The sequence below is a fragment of the Heliangelus exortis genome, chromosome 8 (genome assembly GCF_036169615.1).
Source record: "Heliangelus exortis chromosome 8, bHelExo1.hap1, whole genome shotgun sequence".
NCBI classification, from domain to species: Eukaryota; Metazoa; Chordata; class Aves; order Apodiformes; family Trochilidae; genus Heliangelus; species Heliangelus exortis.
Genome location: NC_092429.1, coordinates 30,294,255 through 30,317,051, shown reverse-complemented (window position 1 = coordinate 30,317,051; position 22,797 = coordinate 30,294,255). Strand labels below are relative to the sequence as shown.

General features: G+C 40.1%; 1 protein-coding gene across 3 annotated transcripts in view; it reads left to right on the top strand.

Annotated features, from left to right (window-relative positions):
* Positions 1-22,797, top strand: part of KIFAP3 (kinesin associated protein 3) — a 62,178-nt gene that overhangs the window by 18,925 nt on the left and 20,456 nt on the right. For all 3 annotated transcript variants that reach the window (XM_071751419.1, XM_071751420.1, XM_071751421.1), the window contains exons 11-18: positions 4,006-4,106; positions 8,979-9,087; positions 10,211-10,323; positions 11,209-11,374; positions 11,588-11,713; positions 12,104-12,202; positions 13,002-13,087; positions 19,691-19,880. In XM_071751419.1, the coding sequence (XP_071607520.1) occupies positions 4,006-4,106; positions 8,979-9,087; positions 10,211-10,323; positions 11,209-11,374; positions 11,588-11,713; positions 12,104-12,202; positions 13,002-13,087; positions 19,691-19,880 (990 nt within the window). The remainder of the gene's footprint in view (positions 1-4,005; positions 4,107-8,978; positions 9,088-10,210; positions 10,324-11,208; positions 11,375-11,587; positions 11,714-12,103; positions 12,203-13,001; positions 13,088-19,690; positions 19,881-22,797) is intronic.

Below are 22,797 nucleotides of genomic sequence, written 5' to 3'. Positions count from 1 at the left end.
TTTTGAACTCAGAACCCATCATGTATTTATTTCCCTCTCTAATTTGCAGAAAACTAGTTGTGAAAACAGCCCAAGGGACCTGATATTTTTCCATCCCAGCTGCTACAGCTGAAGTACAGCTGCAAAAAAAAAAAAGAAATAAAAAAATCTAAGTATTGTTTCTATAAACTGTTGAGTGTATTTTATAACCCAGTAATTCCCACAAAATCAGTAACTGCAGTTAATGACTGGTTTGTTAAGGCATTAACTGCACTCAGCTGGGAATGACCAATTTCTCTGGAATGGCTGTGTAAGAACTAAGGATAATTCAGTAACACTTTCAAATAATTATTTGGTTAATTAATGGCAAATTCTTGTGGAAATCCTATCAAAGTACTTGTGACTCCCCCATTTAATATCCAATGAGTTCATTATGATTCACGTTTTATTGCCATAAATACCAGAAGAATCCATAATGACTAGGCCATTATTTTCCAGGGCTGCCCTTACTGCTTTAGGCCATTTGGCTATTGCACCTTCAGTCATAAAATGCTTGATGCTCAAAACTTACCAACATTTGTAGGCCACAACTTTCTGGCACCCCACCAAAACTTTGCTGATTTTTATGAACACATTTGGCAGAGATCAGGTTTTTTTCTTTTCTTTCTCTTGCTTTTTCTGGTTAGGGGAATAATTGATGCCTACTCTACCAAGTCATAAGGAAGTCTTTCTTGCAGTGTCTGCTTTTTCATGTGTGGCCTTCAGTAGTGGTCAAAAGTAGAAAAAGATACCACTTCCATGCTTTGGAAAGCTGTTCTCCAGCCTGGTGCTGGGCAGGGTTTGAAGTTTTGACAGACAAGTCTCTAAGCAGTGGTTGACTCTAGAGCTTTATTCATTAGGATTCAGACGACTCTAAATAATTTTTTCAAAGTAAGCTTGATACTGGCACATTCAAGGAATAGCCAGTAGCTGCCAGATTTTATTTTGGGGAGTGAAGTCCCAATGTAAAAAGATTTTTCAGTCTGTTCTTACCATTTTACACAATCTCCAGCCTACAAGATTCTACTTGTAGTGTAAAATGCTGTAGCTGTTGAATCTTTTTGCTTCCTGGTCTTCAACAAAGTAGTTCTGTGCATTTCCAGTCAGCTTTCTAATGGGCTAAATGTTTCCTGATTGAACACAAGATGAGCAACTGCACTGAATCATTCTGAGTGTGCTCAGAAACAGCCAACACCTTTTAATTCTCCTGAAATGTTTGGTTCTTTAGACCACGAGTTGCCACTGTTTCACACAAGAACTGAGTTAAAAATCAGGAGGTTATGGCTTTTCTCTATCAAAATGCACCCACAGGGAAAGTGGGGCTGTGAAACTTCCAGAGATCTGCCTGAAGTTTGTTCATTTCTGGGAAATGAAAATGAAATTAACCTCCAAATGCATACAGCCATAAATACTCACAAGCTGCACACTGTTCTCTCATAGCTTTAGTCCTGTAGGGTTGGTTTTTTTTTTTTTCATCTTCAAGTTAGTGGAATTCCAGATTTTTTTCCTGTTTACTCACACTTATAAAATACTTTCTTGCCGAGCCTGTGACTTAAATGCTCTAAAAACTTCTCTGTTCCCAGCATTGAGAGTACGATGGGAATTCAGGGAAAATGGATCAGTTCACTGAACAGCAAGAAGGAATTAAGTTTCAGCTCTTCTTTTTGAAACTGTAGCTGGTTTTGCCTTGTGTGTCCTGAAATCTGCCTTATGGAACATACTTGGGGAGAATGATCTAAGTTCCAGTCATAAATAACAAACTATTTAAGAGTTCATTCAGATAAATTGATTTGAATTTTAGATATTCTTCATAATTTATGTTGAATATCCAGGGTTTTAAAATTATCTTTTGGTAGATTAGAAACCAAAGCAGTGCTGTCATTCAGCAACGATACCCAAATTGTTGTTCAGTCCTCAGAAAGGTTTTTGTGACAGGCTTTGAAAAAAGGAGAGAGACAATTTTGCAAATTGTTTTTTCTTAAAAAACAGAAGGACTTTGCTGCTATTTTCAAATTACTTCCAGTACTGGTGGCTATTTGAAAATAAGCTCTCAGCACTGCCAAGTACCAGGAAACTGCTGGTGCTTCCAAATCCAAGACTGTCTCTCAGCTGATGCTTTATCTTAGCACAAATGAAGCTTGCAAAAATAAGGAGAAAACAGCAGCAGTGAAGGACAGAGGCTAAACAGGTATCAAGTAGCATCATTCCTGTTGACTGCCTGCCAGTTGATACCTGCTGGGGGTCTTCACTCTGGTTTGGTTTTCCTGTTGCTGTCCTGTTGCTGCTTTTCTTTTGTGCTGCCTCACCTTCTACTTCACATTCTGTTTTCTGCATTATCTAGCAAAGTTTAAGTGTCATTTCAGTCTTAAAAAGTCTTGATAGAGGCATGGAAATAAGTGTAAAGAGCAGAGTGAACAGCTCTTTGTTCCTGGCCCCATGAAATTCGAAGGCATAATTTAGTCAGTTTTTAGATTTGATTTTTATTTTTTTATTTTGAAGCCTTTAGCTATGTGCATGGGAAGTTTGTTAGTTTGTTTGTTTTTTCATGTAATTGTTGGATTTACAATGTTACCAGTTAATAGCTGGGTGAGATGACCAGTCACAAGAGAAGCACAAAGGATTATAAGTACTTCCTTTTGTTTGCTTAAAACGTGCTTCAGAATCTATGGTACTGTCTGTGGTTTTATTTTAATTATAACTAGAGTAGCTTTCAAGTTTGGGCATTATCCTTTCCTCAGCTGTTAAGGGCATGAAAAGGTGTGATACACATCGTGTTGTTTTTTTTCAAAGAGGTAAGAATCCAGAAGGATCTGAAAGATCAGCTGTGTTTCTGGGTTTGGCATGGGAGAGAATACTTCAGTGTTACATGGCAACTGCCAGAAGGGTTCAATTTATTTTTTTTCAATTAAATTTTGAAAAAAGGCATGAATGTAGATTCTCAGGATAAAGGCATCATATTCTTCCTGCCTAAAGGAAATTCCAGTTCCCAATGATGTATGCAGAAGAAAAATTTAACTGTGGTGGTTGCTGTTTGAGATGTTGGTGCTTTGCCAAAGGGTTAAACAGGTATGTTCTAACTTGCCTTAAACAGGAGTGGGAGGTAGGTTATTTCTGATCATTGGTATAAGAACTGTGAATACACTGCAAGTTGCTGACCTTGTTACATCCTGGTCTAAGTAATATTGGGGTTCAGGCAAGTGGTTTTTTCCATATATGCTGCTAATGTTAATGGGTTAGAGGAGAGCTCAGGGGGATGCTCAGTCAAAATCTCAGCAGTGAGTCAGGATCAAACATCTGTGTTGTTCTTAAACATTTGCACATTGGTTTAACTTGGTTTTATAGAAACTTTTAGTTAAATACTTCACATCCTACTCATGTGAACGACTTCAGTTTTTCTTGAGAATCTTTTTGGTAAATATTAATGTGAAAATACACTTTTGTCTCTGAGAACACGACAGGCACCCACAGGATAAGAAAACCCTCAGTGTGATATACTGGGAGGGCATTGGTTTCCTTCTGTGACACTTCTTTGTGTTAGTTCTTACTTTTCTCTCTGGCTCTGGTGAATTCTTTAACATTTCACTTTGAGACAAGCTTGTTTCAACAGAAGTTGCTACTGTTAAGTGGGCATTACATTTGTTATTTCATTTCCTAGCTGTAATGGAGAATTTCTCTGGATGGCCCATCATTATGAAGTGTTCCTTTCACAAAACATATTCCCTGCCAAGTGACATTAAGGAAATGTTTTGAGGTGCATGGGGAGAGGGGGTGTAATTAGTAGTATGTTTTTTCCCTCTTTACACAAATATGTGATCCATTTGTATAGAGCCTTTCATTAATGTTGAATTTTGCTGTGTTAAATTTTGCCTCTATTACCTGGCATTTTTGTGCTTTTTGCTTTCTCCCTGTAAATGTTTACAACACCTAAAATACCTGGATTGCATTAATACAGATTATTTGGTTGGTTTTTTTTTTGTCTCCCTTTAGCAAACGAAAACTACAAACAAGTAGCAATGTGCATCCTGTATCACATAAGCATGGATGATCGATTTAAATCAATGTTTGCTTACACAGACTGTATCCCACAGGTATGTATGGATATAGGAGGAAGTGGTGGGAAGGTAAAGCTTTTTTTTTTTTTTTGTCTTTTCCTTGCTCATAGCAGAGCTCGCACTGACACCCACAGGTGAGAGAGGGAACAGCCACGATGCTGCTGCATCCGTGGTGCTTCCTCAGCAGCAGTCTGGCTGTTCTTGCTGTCTTTTCATGGTCTCCAGAAAAAGGATAGGTGACACGTTCTCTGACACTTGAGCTGCATCAGTCAATTGGTAAAAATACAGGTGACCAACTGAATTTCTGCAGAAGAATCAGGAGTGCCTGAGAGAATTGAGAGCTTGTGTACAGCAGGTCCTTAGGGAACCTTGTGGAAAGTATTTCCTTTTCTGTTTTGGAAGGCATTCTCCTCTGATCCCATTGGGTATCAAAATTTCAAGGTCTCCAGTGTTACAGGATATGAACTGGAAAGCAGCCAAGCAGTGTTACCTTGTGACATGACAATTCCTAACTGCAGGCGTGCAGGAGAGGGGAAACTTGAAGACTGTGGAAGTCTTCACTGATTTCTACACCTTGTTGCCTAACTTTCTGTGTCCAGTTGTAGTCTTTGATCTAAGCAAAGACAGTATCAGGGGTTTGGGGGATCTGTTAGGTTTTCTGTATGTGTGTTTCTTGTGAGTTTCGTTGGGTGTTTTGGTTTTTGTTTGTTTGGTTTTTTCACAAGTATTAAATCCTCTCTTACTGTTTTGTTTTGGCTTTCCCCTGAGTCCTGATGAGGCTGGAGCTGAGAGAGCCTGTGTTGCATAAGTGTAAAAGCTCTCTGGTAGCTTTTTCAGAATTTCACCATGGTATTTTCTTTCCTGCCAAACATGTTTTTCATATCAAATGCGTTCAGAATGGGAAGTTGCTGTGGAAAGTTTTCAGAATGCTTCTGGTCATTATCTCATGACAGGAATGGTGATGTTTTTATTCAAATGCAGGAGGATTTTGGAGAATGGGGGAGAACTGGTGGGAAACACAAGAATATGTTACAAAATGGGCTTATTAAACGTCCTGCTGGCTGACTTCTGTGCCACAGGGAGCAGCTGTATGTTCAGGGATGTGATATAAGGGACCTGCTTTGTGAGAGCAGTGGCAGCCAAAGCAGAATTCAAACACTGTGTTTCAGGGCTGGCTTGTGATGTGCTTTCAGGGAATCCTGGCACAACTCTTAGATCTGCAGTGCCAAAGGTAAAGGGCTGTGGAAGCTTCATTGGTATCCTCCTCTGAGCTTTGGTCAATGTCATTGTCCTGTTAGGCAGTGACTGCTCAAACTGGTGCTTACTGGGTTCTATCCAAAGACAGGACACAGGTCTGCTGCCTTCATTGGACTTGGGCTGAAATGACAAAATTTAAGGGATACCTGTGACTACTGATGCTGCTGTGGTCAGTGTAATTATTCACAGACCACATCTGCTCAAAAAGGACAAGCTGGACAACAAGAGCTTGATTTTTAATAATAATGTTCAAAATTGGGATGGTTACTAAGGGCCTGGAGCACAAGTCCTCTGAGGAACATCTGAGGGAGCTGGGGTTGTTGAGTCTGGAGAAGAGGAGGCTGGGATGAGACCTTCTCCCTCTCTTCAGCCACCTCAGAGGAGGTTGGAGCAGGGAGGGAGAAAGCCTCTTCTCCTGGGTGGTGACAGGACCAGGGAGATGGATGCAAGCCACACCAGGGGAGGTTTAGGTGGGATATTAGGAGACATTTTATCTCTGAAAGGGTTGTCAGACATGGGAATAGTCTGCCCAGGGCAGTGGTGGAGTCCCCAACCCTGGAGGTATTTGAAGGGCCTGTGGTCCTTAGGGCCATGGGTTAGTGGTGAGCTTCCAGCTGGCCAGAGGTTGGGGTGGGTGATGCTGAAGGGCTCTGCCAACCAAAGACATTCTGTGAGGTTCTGGGAAGACAAAGGAAGCAGAAAACTTGGAGAAGTGGGTAAGGCATCAAGAGAAGACAACATCCACCTTTTTAAAAGTTCTCCCTGCCACCTGATTCTACCCTGGAAAACCAAATTCTTGATAGCAGTGTGTGCCCTTGGGTGGATTTGTTCCCTTTTGAGGAGGTGAAATAGCCCCTAGTGAATGTTCCAGCTGTTGTAGGAAGTGTTTGGAAAATCCATCTCCTGTTGTCATTTTGAGCAGACAAAGTGCCTGACAAGGGCTTGGCTGTGCTATCCCAGGTAAACATCCTTGTGGATTCCAGGAGTTAATGGGTGCTGTTCCAGTAACAGTTAGAAGTGAGTATTAACAGTTCATTCTTGTTTAGACCTCAGCAATGCAGTGTTTTGTTTAAATAGGTGCAAATGCCATCCAGATGCTTATGAAAGCCTTTATGGGTAATAACCTGGCCAATCAAAGGGCATGGTTAGGCAGTGATGTCATGGTGATATTTAATATTTCACCACAGAGCAGCGTGCAAGGTTCTCCGCAGCTACCCACATGTTTTCCACCAGAGTTGTCCTGTTTGGCCCCTCTTTGATCTCTAAGCTTCTTTTCAGCTTAATGCTGGTAAACGTCCTCTCTTGACAGCACCCTTTGCTCCTGTCCACCATTATCTGCTGAAGTTCAGAAACCAGAGCATCACTTCAAACAGCAGAGTTAGGGAGTAGCCGGTCAGGAGAGATTCCTCAGGCATGCAGTTCTGGCATAATCATTCAAAGATGTTGGAGCTGGGCTTGGGGAGGGGGTTGGACAGAGGTGCATGTGAACAGAGAGCTGTGGGGGTTGGCCTCTGGTCACTGGTAAATAAGTGAAGGCAGGTGCCAGAGAGTCTAGACACAGTGATTTCAGTTCTGGTCTGTGGTATCTGATACTCAATATGGGACTTGTCTGATTGAACACTACTGCCTCTTCATTGCACATGCTGCAGCCTTTTTACTGCCTTCCTGTTAAATCAGTAAAAGATGACAATGGACGTAGTAAAAGCAGAACAAATTTAATTTTAATATTTCCTATTTGGCAGCAATTACTCTTCCTTTTGAAGTGGCACAAGAAGCAATCAAATTAAATGAAGACATAATGGGAAACATGGAGCTCGTATGAAACTATTATTTTAAAATTTGGACAACTTTAATTGAAACTGGATATATTTTTTTTCTTTTTATAGAGAAGTAGTTCAGTAATTAACAGTGTAATCCCATCTTGTTAAACATCTAATTTCCACAGATTTTGTATTGTGTAAGTAATGAGAATGTTCCCCTTCCAATTATTTGAAGGGTTTTAAAAATCTGTTTTTTAAAAGGTTTTGTAACAGAAGAGATGCAGGGGGTGGTTTTTGAATGCTTGTGTTCCACTTGTTAAGTGGTGACTTTCTTCTGTGGTTAATTCACCTTTATGTGACTGTCAGGCTTATGAGTTTAATAAACTAGGATTTTGCATGTTCTTGAGACAACGTAGGGTAACCTGATTTTATGTTTTTTAAGAAAGGGTGGTAGAAATCAGAGAGAGCTTTTAATTTCGTAAATCCAAGTCCCAGAAGAAGAGATGAATAACTGTGTTGTAACCTAAATCTGTCAGGTTGTTTGCTTTTGTTTGTTTGTTTGTAATTTGGGGTCCAATAGTAATGACAGCCTGTTACCTGGTAACAGATAAGCACACAGCCTGGTAACAGATAAGCACACAGAATTACTGTGGTAAAATTAATAGATAAGCACACAGAATTACGGTGGTAAAATACTTAAGAGTGAAGAACGTGTCTAATTCCTGCCAAACTGTCTTTCCACCAGGGGGCAAGCACACAAATACTTAATTGTTGCTTTCTTCTCTTCCCACCCTTTTTTGACTCACACTTGTTTGGTTTTGTTGTTTTGTTTTTGTTTTTTTTTTTTATGTTCTGCTTATCTTTAGGTTCTGTTGTTTCCACTCCCAGTAATCTCAGCCCTGTCATCACACTGCTTTGCATTTTAATTTGGTTGTGTCTTATGACCTGGAGAGGTTTTAGGAACAAACTGGGTGGTGTCCTGCAGCCTCTGGATGAGAAAGCCTTGCAGCTTCAGTGGTTAGAAAGAGAGGCAAGGAAATGGGTGGACTTAAATTACACTTGCATATTCAATACACCATCTCCAAAAGTGCTCATATTGAGCAAAACCAAACCAGATAGATGGGCCTGTGATGTAATGGACAATAGAGCTGCCAGATGTATAAGATGATGGCAGCCCATAGGTTATTTGCCAAAGGAATCACTTGGGAATTCACTGACACTTCTTGGAACAGCATTCCAGGTGATTGTCTGCTAATGTGTAACCCAGGTTGTTCTGTTCCCTAAAGAACTGGGCTGGTGCTGAGAATTCTTGGGAATATGGCAGTGTTCAGCTCTAGCAATGGAAGCTGCAAAGATAAAGCACTTTGTTGCAGATAGACTACAGCTGATTTCCCCAGCAACAGAGGAATCTCAGAGCAAAATAGTTATAGAATTATTCTGCCATTAAATATCTGTTTACAGAGTCATCAGTTTGTTAAATAGCCATCTGTTAATCCAAATTTCTGTGGAACTAAGTTGATTTTTTTCCTGTAGTACATCTGCCTGGGCTTCCAATTCAGATTTATCCATCCACAAGTTTAAAAACCAGGAAAAATAAAAAAATCAGTGGTCTCAATAAAATGTAACTAACCCAAGCTACTTGAAGGTGATGAGTGACTGCTATTTTTGGCACTTTATAAGCATTGTTATCTCCAAAGAATGGAACCATATGCTTTGTGCCCTTGACCTTTATAACTTCACTGTGCCTGGAGAAATGCTGAATATTAATTTTAAAAAATGAAAAAACAAAACCAAACCAAAAGAAAACCTGCTATAGTTTACACCATAGCATTGCTCTGGTAATTCTTTGGAAAGATTAATGCCTTAAGTGTGTTTGTGTTTTTCCTGGCAGTTAATGAAGATGCTTTTTGAGTGTCCTGATGAGCGAGTGGACCTGGAGCTCATTTCTTTCTGTATTAACCTTGCTGCTAACAAAAGAAATGTACAGCTTATCTGTGAAGGTAATTTTCCTGTCATCTTGGGAGTTGGAAACACTTTATATATTAAATGTAATGACATATATGAATTACATGTATTTGAGTTATGGATACCTTTTTATATGTGTATAGGTATTATTAAAAAATAAAACTGACCTGGTTGGGTGATGTCTGCAAGCAAATGGCCTTTTCCTCCCCAGTTCTGGTCTTGATGGCAGGAATGACACAGAGTAGCCACACATGCCCACATATCTCAAGTGGTTCTGTAAAAAGAAAAGAGAAAGATTTTGTTCTACTTGATACCTAAAGTTATCTTCAGCTAATCTGGGTTTAACCTGCCAGGACCAAATTAATGGCACAGTAATGTTATTTAGTTGTCTTTCCATTGCCTTTTCCAATTGAGCATCTTTGTGATTCTAGGGTTTTGTTACATGGTATAGATGGCTTCTGCATTTTGTTCAGTAGCTCTCTAGATTGCTTGGAAAGTTCCATTATTTTTAAGTGCAGAGTTATTATTCAGTAGCTCTGCTTTACACTTGTGCTCAGAATTTCCACTGAGAACTACTGCAATAATTTTATAATAAATATAACATGACAAAGTTATCAGTGGGTCTTGCCTTGTGCAATCAAGTACTTTAGATCTGTGTGTCTGTTATGTGCATTCCCACATAATGACCCACAGGTCTGGTAAATAATCTTTTGAAACCATAACAATGTATTCCATGGGGTGAGGAGAAGTCTGAGGTGGTACCAACAGCTGTGCTACATCCTCACCAGCTGCACTAGGTAGTAGGATAATGGTTTGGATCTAGAACCTTTCTTGGTCTGAATAAATAACTGAGCACAACTGAAGCATTCAGTTACTTATCTGACTTTTTAAGTGTGCCACCAGTAAAAAATAGCAGTTTTAGAGAAGGTAAATAACTCATCCACTCTGTATAAATTCTTTTCAACTTGAACTTGGAAGAAGAGAGCGTTCCTGTCTAGATTCTGCACTCTTTTCTTTTTAAACTCCTAAAAATTAAAGCTATTTTTTTGGGGGGGGAGTGGGAGTGGTGTTTGATTGGCCAGTCCTTTCCTCACTTTTTTTTTTTTTTTTAGTTTGTTTTAAATTTGGAGGATTTCCTGAGTGTTTGTTTCTTTCCAGGAAATGGTTTGAAAATGCTAATGAAGCGGGCTTTGAAATTTAAGGACCCGTTGTTAATGAAGATGATAAGGAATATCTCACAACATGATGGGCCAACTAAAAGCTTATTTATTGTAAGTCCACCTCATGTGATCTCTGATTCTTCCTACTGGAAAAGGCTGGCTTTGGAGAGCTGCTGTGTTTTGTCTCTGTAGGGTGTCCAGTTTAAGTTTTCTTGGCTGTCACGGGTTGATTTATGTTTTGTTTTATATGGCTATCTCCGTGGGTAGATCAGCATTTGGATCCCTGGCTGCAGGGAAAACAGCTCTTAAGCTGTATCCAGTAAGCCCCTGTTCCAAAACAAATACACAGAAACAAGCAGATAAAAAAAATCCCCAATTGCTGGGGTGTATATTGTAGAAATTGTAGAAATTACCTAAGTCTCAGCTTTTGGAAGTAGGGGACAAAATAGAGAGAAGTTTTGTTGCTGTGCCAAGTGTTTTGTGTAAGTGGATATTGTGAAATTTTGAATACTGAATATTCAGTTAACCACATTAAGCTTCCTTTTTAAAAGAAGGAAAGGAAACTCAACATTCTAATTGTGGAAATTTTAAATGTGCTGTTAAAAAGAGGGTTGGATATCAAATTGTCTTTAAAGCAGTATGGAATTAGTGAGTAGAATCCACAACTCCCCTGTTCACGTCCCCAGAAAATCTGGTAGTTGTTTCTCTGTCTTCTTCCCCTTTTTTTCTAACAGCTTTCTCAAGCTGGGGGTGTAGTAGCTACTTTGGGAACAACTGACCAAATTAACTCCATCTCTTGAAAGTGAAAGGATGGAGAGGAAGGCTGCTGGAATGCTTTCTTGAACAACTGAAATTGAAACTGCCTTATTTAGCCCTCATTTCTGGAGAAAAGTCTCCTTAACATTCTTTTGAGAGCTAGTTTTGATTTTTACCGAGTTGTGAGTTCTTTAAAACCCCAGATTTTTAGCTTTGTGTTCATTGCTGTGTTTTGTTTAGGATTATGTTGGTGATTTAGCAGCTCAAATATCGAATGATGAAGAGGAGGAGTTTGTGATTGAGTGCCTGGGAACACTTGCAAATTTGACCTTACCAGATCTGGACTGGGAACTTGTGCTGAAAGAGTATAAACTGGTTCCATACCTCAAGGATAAACTAAAACCAGGTCTGTACACAGGTTGAGTTGTCTTGCAAAGCAGAGTCTCTTGAAGAATACTTAGAGTGCTCTTTTAGAAAATATTCTGTTTACCTTTATAATTTCTGGTTGTTTGGGGACACATCAAACTGAAGGACAGAGTCACATCTACAAATAAACACACAACTGCCCCAAGAGCAAGAATTTCTAAGAGGTAATACTTTCTGCCTCCTGCTTTGCCAGGTTCTGCAGAAGATGACCTGGTTTTAGAAGTGGTAATAATGATTGGAACAGTTTCTATGGATGACTCTTGTGCTGCTCTGCTGGCCAAATCTGGAATCATCCCTGCACTCATTGAGCTTCTGAATGGTATGTTGCAGTGTTTTACTTCAGCTCTTGTTTTTCAGGGAAGTGTAGTTAATGTAGCTGTGCTGTAACTGAATGCACCACCTGTTTTCTATTGCAAGGGGAAGGTGTTTTGTATGTGAAGGAAGGAGCAGTCTGATAAAAGAGATACTTGCTAGTAGTCTAACAGATTTGAGTTTTTCCCACACTTCCCCAACTCTTGCTGCAGTCTGTGGGTTTTCTACTTGACTGGAGCAAGGAAGAAACCACTCACTTTGTGTTGTCAGGAGATGAAATCTCGTGCATACCACTGAGCTATCTGACATGTAAGAGCTAGGCTTTCTTTAAGCATCTAGAGCTAATTGTGAGATATAAAAGCACTGTGGTTTTTTGTTGGTTTTTTTTTCCTTGCAGCTCAGCAGGAAGATGATGAATTTGTCTGCCAGATCATCTATGTGTTTTATCAGATGGTCTTCCACCAAGCCACCAGAGATGTCATTATCAAGGAAACCCGTATCTTTTGAAAGATTGCACATCTAGAATTGCAGCACTTAATTTGCCATGAGGGATGCTTGGCCTGTATTTCTCTTGCATAAACCTCCTGATCTCAGAGATTTCTTTGTAAATGGTTTATTGCAGCTTAAGAAAAAAATCTAAGCAGCGTGTAGAGGGGACTTTGAGTTAATAGTTAAAGATTAAAAGTTAGTTTGCTTTGAAACAAGGAGGGGGGAGGGTAGGAGAAGGGACCACTGGACCAGATGACCCAATCTCAATTACTGTATGAATTTGTGAATCAAAATTATAGTCCACAGAAAAACTTACATGGAACACAGACAGATTTTTTGCTCTGCACCATTGTATGTATATGTTGCATAGTCTGAGGTTATGTGCATTAGAATACTTTGAATACCATTCTTTCTTATATCAGTCTAGGCAAAATAAATAATGCCTGCTCTGTATATTTTGTGCACCTAATTATTCTTTGACTTTTATGTGTGGATTGCTAGGTGGCTAGCTTTAAAAAAAATTTTAAAATGCAACTTTTTATATTTGCAATGATAGGGCACCAATATTTGAAAACTTTTCTCTCTCAAACTGAACAATACAAGTATTAATGCTTTGCCAAATAGATTATCACAAATCTTAAATTGTGACTGTCTTAAAAAAGTAAAAACATTATTGGGAGAAGGGTTCTGAATATCCATGTGACAGAAGATTCTTGACTGTGGTTCTTAATGATATTTGTAATGGGTAGAACCCAGGGCTGCAGAAAAAAAAAAATAGTGTTTATGCCTTAACAGTTTGTTTGCAGAGGCTCCAGCATATCTGATAGACCTGATGCATGATAAGAATGCTGAGATCCGTAAAGTTTGTGACAACACTCTGGACATCATAGCGGTAGGTCTGGGGTTGTTTTCATCCTTTGTTCTTCAAGAACCTCTTTACATGAGTTTGTTCTAAAATAACAAAGTAACTATAACTTGGGAGTCGAATTTTTTCCACCTGCAGTTTTCTAATCACAGATAAAAGGGGCGGTGACAATCATTGTCTTCTAAACTTCTAAAAAGTGCACAGAAACACTGAAAACTCATACCAGTTTGCTTTATGCTACAGACACTTCCAGAGAGTGCTTCTCAGCTTAATGACATTACATAAGGATGTTAAGCTTTTATTATTTACTTCTCCAAACAAATGGCTCTTGTGACCCAGAAGTTGGTATTCCCCTTCTCTGCATTGCCTGATGCCAACATTTGTTTCAGAAAGAAAATATGGGCAGTGATTCTGAAGTTTTGGGTTTTTTTTTTTGTGCTGGGAGAACAGTCAGTATAATATTGAACTTTATGATATTGTCTTCAACATTTGGATAGATTTCCTTCAGCTATGTGGGTTGGTTTGTCCAGCTATCCATTGATCACAAACTTGGGGACTGTTGTTTTTGTGTTAAACCTCTAACTTGGAAAAAAATAATCTTAAATTATGCAGTGCTATTGCTTTATCATCTCTCATAGCTCTATAATCTGCTTCCAGGGATCTTTGACTCTAGAGGCATTAATTTTTTCTAATGTGTTCATTGTTGAAGTAAAGACATTGTGAAACTGATTCCACTTAGAAGTCACATTTTGTTGTTAAATTTCCTCCTGGCCTCTTGAATTGAATTGACTTAGGCTGGCAAAAAGAAATGTCAGCATTTTGTTGTGTCTTGCTGGTACACAGGCTGCATCCTTTTGGATGAAGAGTAGCTGTCATAAAATGAAATCTGTAGCCAGAAAATTTTATCTGTGAGTCAAGTAGTGTCTTTGACTACCTTAGTCCTTCCCCTCTCAGCTCCCTGCCAGCAGAAATTGTGGTACTGCTGTTACTGGGGATAGAAGAGAAGATACCAAGCACAGACTGAGAGTAGTTGGTGGTAAATTATTTTTTTTCTTTGGCTGTGGAGCAGTCCATGCTTAGAGTGGTGTTCACTGGTGAGTTAGGGGAGTTCCTTTCCTGAAAAAGGTTGTTGCAGCTTTATCTAGCTGCTGGGTTACAAGTTGGATGAGCTGTAGCTGCCATGCTGCTGTGGGGAACAGGAAGCACAATATTCCCTCTTTCCTGGAGGGCAGGGATAACCACCAGTGTCTGTCTCAGCAGTGGCTGCACTGTGTCTACCAGCACCAAAAATCACAGGCCAAAAAGGCAATGCATTCTAGGTGGTGAAGGGGAAAAAATATGAAACAGCAAGTTATCAGAACCTCAGATCCTGCTAGCTGTGCTGTCATGCAGCTCAGAGGATGTAGTGATCACAGCCTGTGTGGCAGTTTTACACAACCAGTACCTTCTGAGGTGTCTGCACAGGCACAGTCTGTAAGGCTAAGGAACTTCTTACGTGTGCTAAATCCTCAATAAGAAAAACTTAAGTTTTCAGTCCTGTTCCATACATGGTGACAGGATTAGTTCCTCTGATGATGGAAATCAGAAACTAAATGTTGGAGAAGAGAGATTTGAAAGTAATTTCTTCTCAGGGAGACAAATGCTTCTTTCACTCATCAATAAACTCTATATAGTGTGATTGAAATAACACTGAAGAAAATCAGATGCCTTACAAGCCTTAGGGGAGATATGCTTTCTGTAGTAAAGTAATTGTCACAGAAATTATGGAAATGTTACACTAGTGATGATTTGTTTAATATAGCTTGGCTGGACTCTGCCATTGATGAACTGAAACAGATGTGCTGCATTAGCATAGCATGTACTGGGGAGTTTCAGCTTTGCACTGGGAGATGCAAGGTATTCCTTTTGTCAAAGAGAAAGTCTGTGCTGGTGATTTAGGAATCCTTCAGTCCTCTGGCATGGGCTGAAGACACCAAGCAGGTAGCTGAGTGTAGTTCTACACCTGAAGTACTGGTCCCAGTATCAACACCTGGGGCAGGATACTCAGGCAAATGAAGTTCCCTTTGCCTCAGAAACCTGGGCACCTGCAGCTCAAAGCTGATGGAAAGAAATGTCAGCTTACTGGAGATGGTTTTACTCTGTTCACCTCAGACAATATTATCAAGAGCTGAAGGAAATAATCTCTCAGGTTTCTCATTCTTTTTTCTGCTTCTAGTTCAGTCCTACTGCAGTTAATTGATTTTTCTCATTTATTGAAAGGATTTGTAATTAACCATGACCAGATCCTTGGACTGTGTAATCTGAGCCTTCCCCCTCCCTCATATCTCCCTATTTTCAGTGCTTTTATAGGTTGAATCCAGGCCTGCTCTACCATCTTGTTTCTTTTATGATCAATAGTGGATCATTATTCTTTCTGCAGAAATAAAACATCTAAATAGCTACAGCATTGTCTGTGTGATTTAGGAAGGGCCTTGTGCCCAAGGTCCTTTTCCATCTCTTGTTCTTTGCCCCAAGTATTTTTAATGAAGGCCAAGTAATGTTTGTTTCATATGCAAAGTTGTGTTAATGAATTGCATTATTGATTTTAATAATACATTAATAAACGCATTACTAATCTTGCATCTTTCCATGTTAGCTATGTTGTGCCCTGACACAAATCCTGCATGTTGGGAATGCTGGAATTCCACGTAAGAAGTTGGAATGTGCTGTGAACCCTCAGTGCTCTGGGATTTGGGGCCAGCTGTGCAAGATATTGGCCAACTTTGTTAAAATCAAGGAAGAGCAGACCACAAAGATTTGGTGTGGGCTTTATTTGGATAGGCAGCATACTCTGGAAACAGATAACCTTTGACACCAGCTTGGTGTCCTCTTTCCATGAAGAGTTCTGTAGCACTCCAGGAGAAAAGGTTCTCCCTCCCCTTGTCAAGGGTCCCCCCTTCTGCAGTGTCTCTCATTTCCCTGTGACCCTCTTAACACTCATGGGGAAGGAGAGGTGGGCAGAGGAGCAGCTGGAGTGTGGGGCTGCAGCCTGAAGTGCTGACAGGTTCTCACTGATCAACTTTGCCATCACTTTGCTTTGGTGCTCACAGCTTTTTTTGCAGCAAAGAGTGTGGCCCCAGCAGGGAAGGCTGTGTTTGGGCTGGAACAATAACCACCCTGCAGGCTGCATGAGCTAGGACAGGCATGTCCTGAGCACTTCTGTCTTCACATAAATCTTGGACAGATTTCCTTCTAGCACTGGTGGTTGCTTTTTGGAGTCGTAAGGATAGGAAGGGGAGCCAAACCTTCATCTCTCTTACTTCCCAAACATCTGGCCAGTGAGATACCTTACCTTACCTTCCTCCAAAGGTTCCCTCTTCAGCCACTGGGAATAAAAGAACCTGTGGACTGGGGGTGTTTTATGTAGGCACTTACATATAGAGACTGTAAACATTTACTCTTTGCCTTAGTTTCCTATCACAGGTTTCTGTTACCTATCAGAATGTGTTAAGTGAGGAACCTGATTGTGAAGAAGTGACTTGAGTTGCAGGGGTGTGAGTGGTGGGAGGGTTTTTTTGGCCTGTGAATGAATGAATTTCCCTCCTCTGGTACTTACCCTAGGGTAGGTGTCCAGGCACCTGCAGAAGGTGATCCATAACATCTGTTTCTCTCCTTGGTTTATGGAGACATGTAGTTCAAATGACATGCTTAGCTAGGGGATAGCTAGACAAGATTAATCTTTTCATCTTCTGAATAAATGGTTAAGTTAACCTTTCATGTAAACTGTGTTCTAGGGATGGTTAAGTAATGAAGAGTGTAACATCACCAAGACAGCCTTGAACAAAATGAGCCTGCTACTCACTGTATAGCAGCTTTACTTTAGTATGAGGAATTGCATCAAATGAACCCTATTACAGACCCAATTAAAGGGCAACCACATTAAAGTGGAAAGGAAAATCTGTTTTTCATCAGCTGAGAGAGAACACAAAGCAGATCTGTGTAGCTCTATGTTATCCTATAGTGTGTTAATCAGATACAAGGTGTGACGGAAGCCAGTGACAAAGGGGACCCCTGATAGGGAACAGACACACTCTGATAATGGCCCAGTTAACGCTTCATAATATTTCAGTGGTTCAGTAGTAAACAAAGTTGGGAGTAGGACTTCAAAAAGGATGGCACATTCCTTGCAGAGTCAAACCATACATCTTCTGTGACACTCCTGGATTTATGGAAACCGAATGTTAAAAACAGTGATGTCAGGGAGCTCCAAAGAGAATAAAATCAGCCTTCAGGATTCCTGCTTTTATGTTTCTGAACATGCAGTATCTGGGGAGGGTGTGTGTGTGTGTGGAGAACAGGCATGTTCTGTCCACTTTCTTGTTCCCCCACCCGCTGCTTCTCTAGTAGCCTGACACTTAAAAGCACAAAGCTATGTTTATATCTCCATCATCTTTAGTTTTCTGGTTGCATTTTTGCAGGAATTCCTTGTTAAAAGAAGTGTGCTTCGTTGTGTTTTTAAAAAAAAAAATCCTACCAAACAAACAAACCAAAAAAATATTTTTAATAGCTCAGAATATAATTACTGGAAGACTTGGTGTGTTTTAGGGAATTGTTTTGCTCAGAACTTCTTTAATTTGGTTCTTTTGTGCCTTTTGGCTGTAGTCCTGCATTTACAGCTTTTCTTCCATTCTGATGTTATTCCATTAATCATTTACCCAGTGGTGTTTCTGCACACTTTCTATGCAAAATCTACAGGCACTTTCTAGGAGTACTTAAATGAACTTTGGTTTGGTTTTTTTTTTTGTGCTGGGGTTATGTAAATTGTTCTAGATTATTGCAAATCACCCTTTTCTAGGATTGCTGCCAGAATGAAAATCTTGACAGAACTGATCACAGATCTGATTCTGGTGCAGTCACTTCTTTGTTCTTTTCATGCATTCCCAGTGAAATGCAAATTAAAGATGAAGGCAACTACTTAGATGGATAAGTTGTTATTTTTCAACAATGCACAGATATGCTCAGTTGTGGAGCTGCTAATTTGCCAATCAGCAGCTGCTAATCCCATTTTTCAAATTTCAGGATTTCACGGGTGATTCTGTGGTAACTGCTCTGTGTATGGAAGAAGTGCAGCAGACCAGGTTTTGAACATGACTTGTGCCAGGGTGGTGTGGAGGGGAATTAGGGGAATTAGTGTTGTTCAGAAGTGGCATCTGAGCAACTGAGAGCAGTGCTGCCAACTGGGCAAAGTGAGCCCCAGATCTGTAGGTGTTTGCATGGATGTCCCATGGAAAGGGAATTGACGTTCTGCTTTAAGGCAAGGGGAACAAATTTGCCATTTCTCCAAGGAAAACAAAGTTTAAAACCCACTGAGGGAGAGTCAGGGTTTGTGGCTGCAGGATGTGACATGATTCCCTCTGAGACTGTGGGTGCTTCAGGTCAGAGAAGCCTCTGCAGGGCCCATTGCTTTTTGTGTTGCTGTGGAAAGGACACAGAAAAGACTTGATAGGCTGTGTCAGGTTAAAAACAGTGAAGGCAAAACAGATGGATTTTGAAGTCAGATCTACTTTCATGTGTCTGGGTGGAGCAGTTTAAGAAATTATCACTTCTGCAGTCAAGGATTGTCACTAATTGTGTAAACACTCTCCATTCCCTTTAGAGCTAAGTAAAACAAGTTTTTAAAACTTGTTTTAAAACTTCAACTACTTCAGCTACATCTCCAAGTCCAACACCATGTGTTAACCCGTGTGAGAGCTGAGAAATTATTTTCAGTTTTTCTCTTCTTTGTAGTCAGGTTAGAAGGAGGTGAAATGGGAACTATTTCACAAGGGTATTTCTTCCCAGAAGTAGAAACACTTTGGTTATGAATGTCATTCTTGTTCACAATGCTTGGATTGAAAAAAGCACTGACCATGGTGCATTATTTTGGTGCATTATTTATGAATTGACAACATCTGCAGATTTGACATGTTGAGGAGCTTCCTGCCCTATCTTTCCAGTAATATTGAGAAACCAAGTATTATCCTCAGCCTGTGATCTCTGTGGTAATCAGCAGCACACACAGTCTGGTCTGTTTAGATGAGCCTTCTGAACAGCTGATTGCAGTGACCAGATGCTGTGGCATTTCCTTCTGATGCTCCTCTGGACTGAATATCCCATCACTTGAGTGCAATCAGGCTGTAATCCAGGTTGAAATTGCATGTCTGCCTTTTGTTTCCACAGCAGCTTGAACACGTATCCTGTTTTCCTTCTGGAGAAGTTGCTGTGAAATTTCAGTTGTGTGTTTTGGATCCACACACCCTCTTTCTTACAGATGTTTTGTACCATTTTTGTGGGTATTCAATATTAAGCAGAGAAAAAGCAAACGAGGAAGACTGTCATGGTGGAGCTTCCTTGCTCAAAGCAGGAATCTCTTCTTGGTGTGGTGTAAAGTTAGAAAGGATGAAGGGCAGATTGTGGTGCTGCATGTACCCAGAGTAAAGCCCAGTGCTGGCCAAAATCATTCCCTCTGCAAACTCAGCAGAGGATTTAAGTCGCTAAGCCCTGACACTTACACCCTTTGCTGACACCAGATTTCCTCTGCAGTTTTCCTGTTAAACAAAACAGCTTCGTCTGTCTCTCATCCTATAACACTGTGTGGTGGATTTGTAACAGGAATATGATGAGGAATGGGCTAAAAAAATCCAGAGTGAGAAGTTTCGCTGGCACAACTCTCAGTGGCTGGAGATGGTGGAGAGTCGGCAGATGGATGACAGTGAGCAGTACCTCTATGGGGATGATGGCATTGAGCCCTACATCCATGAAGGGGATATTCTGGAGAGACCTGACCTCTACTACAATGCAGGTAAGGCAGAGTGTATCAGTGTTAAAAAGAGAGATTGCTACCTCTGTGTTTGGAACCAGAGCTTGACCTGGGGGTGTGAGGAGAATCCACTGAGCCAAACCTGGGGAGCAGTTCAACTTGTGTGTCCCTGGGAGCAGCATTGATGCTTGCTGTATCCAGGCATGGCCTTGTCCTTGTTAGAATGTTCATGACAGATGGAGTACTGTATGTCCATGGCCTTATGAAGTGTTCAGAGATATGGGTAGACCTGTCTCAGGCAGCTAATGGAGCATGATAACTGATTTCAATCAAGGTGGCCCAACTTTATTCTTCACACCTATTTCTTGGTGTCCGTAGCTTTGCAAACACAAGCCATTTCTCAGCCCTGTTAAATTCACAGCTGTGGGATTTGATGCTCAACATTTTTCTGCTTTGTGTGGTACTTGGAATGGATGGGAAGGGGATTTTTTTTTCAGATCTTGATGAAAGACTTCAGTTGAGTCACATCAAACTTAGAGGTTCCTTAGCAGAGCTGGTCATTCTGTGACTTTCAGAAAAAAAGGGGAGTTGTGTTCTTATTAGAGATTAACACAAATACAATTTCTAAAGAAAAGACATCATTTTGCTCAATCCTATCTGTAGTGCAAATGGCACGATTCTGGGAGATCTCAAGTGGAATCTTCTGTCTCTCTCCTTCCATAAAGATTTTGTAGTCACTAAGGCAGTAGAAGTTGCCTGGATTAAGACACTGTATCTACTTCAATATCCTCTTGCCAGCTGTTTCAGAAGGTTCCAAAAAAGTCTGCAGGAGACAATAATGAAATAATTCACCCATCAGATAAATGTCTTCATAACTTTTAGTAACTAGGAGTTTGCTTATGCTTTCAGTCTTGTGGTTTTATATCATTTTCAAACTCCTGGATGACTGTGAGTTCATATATTTTATTATATTTTAATTGCAGGGTTTGAGCCTGTGGTTTTTTGTTTTCCACATAACTGTCCAGTCCTTTGCTATGAAGCATGAGTCACAAAACTGTTTCTGGATGAACCAGCAGCAGTAGTAATGAGAAAAACAAAACAACTAAAACCTATAAGCTTTACTTGCTGTTGCTGTGAGAAAATAATTGTGCAAGATCTTTGTAGCATTTCAGAAATTATTCTCAAAGGATATCAGGACTTAAGGACTTATCAGAACTTAGGTTGGCAGCATGAGCCACGTGTTGAATGGTATCAGGGTCCTTTTTTGGGCTTCCTAAGTTAAAGTAGTGCCAGCATCCCTGTTGCAGTCTGCCTTTTACAGGTCTTGATAATAAACCTTTGCTTATTTCATAGAGCCTTTTCTTTTCCCAGTAGTGTGAGCTAGAGATGGAGTGGCACCAGTAACACTGAATTTCCTGGCTTTTAATCATTTATGTTACAGACTTAATGTTGTTTGAACAGAGATTTTTGTGTTGGAATTGGTATTTGAGCAAGAAGGAGAGGCAGATTTCCAGTGATCCATTCTGCAGATGTTTGAGAAGGGCTTTTGTTTTTAAAGGTATAAAAGAGGAAGTGATTATATTCAAAATACAGATTCACTTCTCAGGTTCCTTCCAGCAAGTGCCACTAATGCTGTGCTTCTGAAGTCTCTTAGATTTTGAGACGTGGCCAGAGGGATGTTGTATTCCTTTGGAAAGGCAGTGGATTATTGTACCATTTGGAGTAGGCATTTGGGTTTCCAGAAGGCATTACTTAGTCAAAAAATAACAAACTACAGAAATCTTTGAAATTAAGTGTTTATGCATCAGTTTCATAATTTTAGAAAGCACAAGTCTCTTCTCAGCCATAATAGTTCTGGAGGACACTGATGTCAAGATGTGTTCATTACTGCTATAACAAACCACCTTGTCTCTTGCACAGTAATTTCAGCCTGCATTGAAAATACAGTAAAATCTCTGGAGTTGCCTTCAAGAGCTCAATGTTTCTTGCTCTTGAAAGTGCATAACCCTAATTTATGTTGAAATGTACATAACAACAGATGTCCTTTAAATGTGCAGTGATACTGCACGGAGCTGATGCTATCCATGTGCTTTCATTTTCCTGTAAACTCAAGTGAGCCATAACTCTGTTACTGTTTTGGTTTAGCAGTCTTGCTTGAAAACACTTTAAGTAGTGGTAGCTCTAGCCTCAGAGTTCAAATGCAGTGCTATTTTTATTTTTTTTATTAATATAAAGGTAAATCTTAATGGTTTTAAGTCTCTTAAATGAACTGATTTAATGCATAGCCATTCAAATGGATTGGGTTTGATCTGGAGTGCTGCAGGTATGAAAGTGTTAATGCTTGGGTTTGGGCTTGTGATCTTTCGAGGTCCCTTCCAACCCCTGAGTTTCTGTGATTTCTCTGGATGTTCCCTCCTCATCTCATTCCTGTAAAAAACACAAAATAGACAGGAGAACTTGGCCTAAGTGTTAATTCAACTTTAATTCCTTTTCTTTGGTCATTTGACATCCAGATGAGATCCCAGAGCACTCATGTCTAACTGGACATGCTGGGAAGACAGGAATATTGATCTGTGCCAGGGTATTTGCTTGTCAAGTGGTGCTCTTTCACATACTGTATACACATGTGTACAGTTAGAATATATCCATGTGCAGCTATCTTGGGCTGCCAAAATGTAGCCTGATCATGGCAAACATTTGTCATCTACAATCTTTTGCATTTATTCAGTCACTTTCCCGTGAGGAATTATCTTCTAAATGAATCTCCGTAGCACCTCATCAAGTGTCTGTTAGAAATCTGGACGTGTCAATTCTATTCCTTTTATCATTTGTCACTATATTATCTTCAAAAAACATCAGGTAGATTCATAAAGCACAGAGAGATTTGTTTGAATGCCTGAGTCGTCATCTCTAAGCCTTGGTGTCTGTAAGTAACTTTCCACTGCTTCCTGCACTGGCA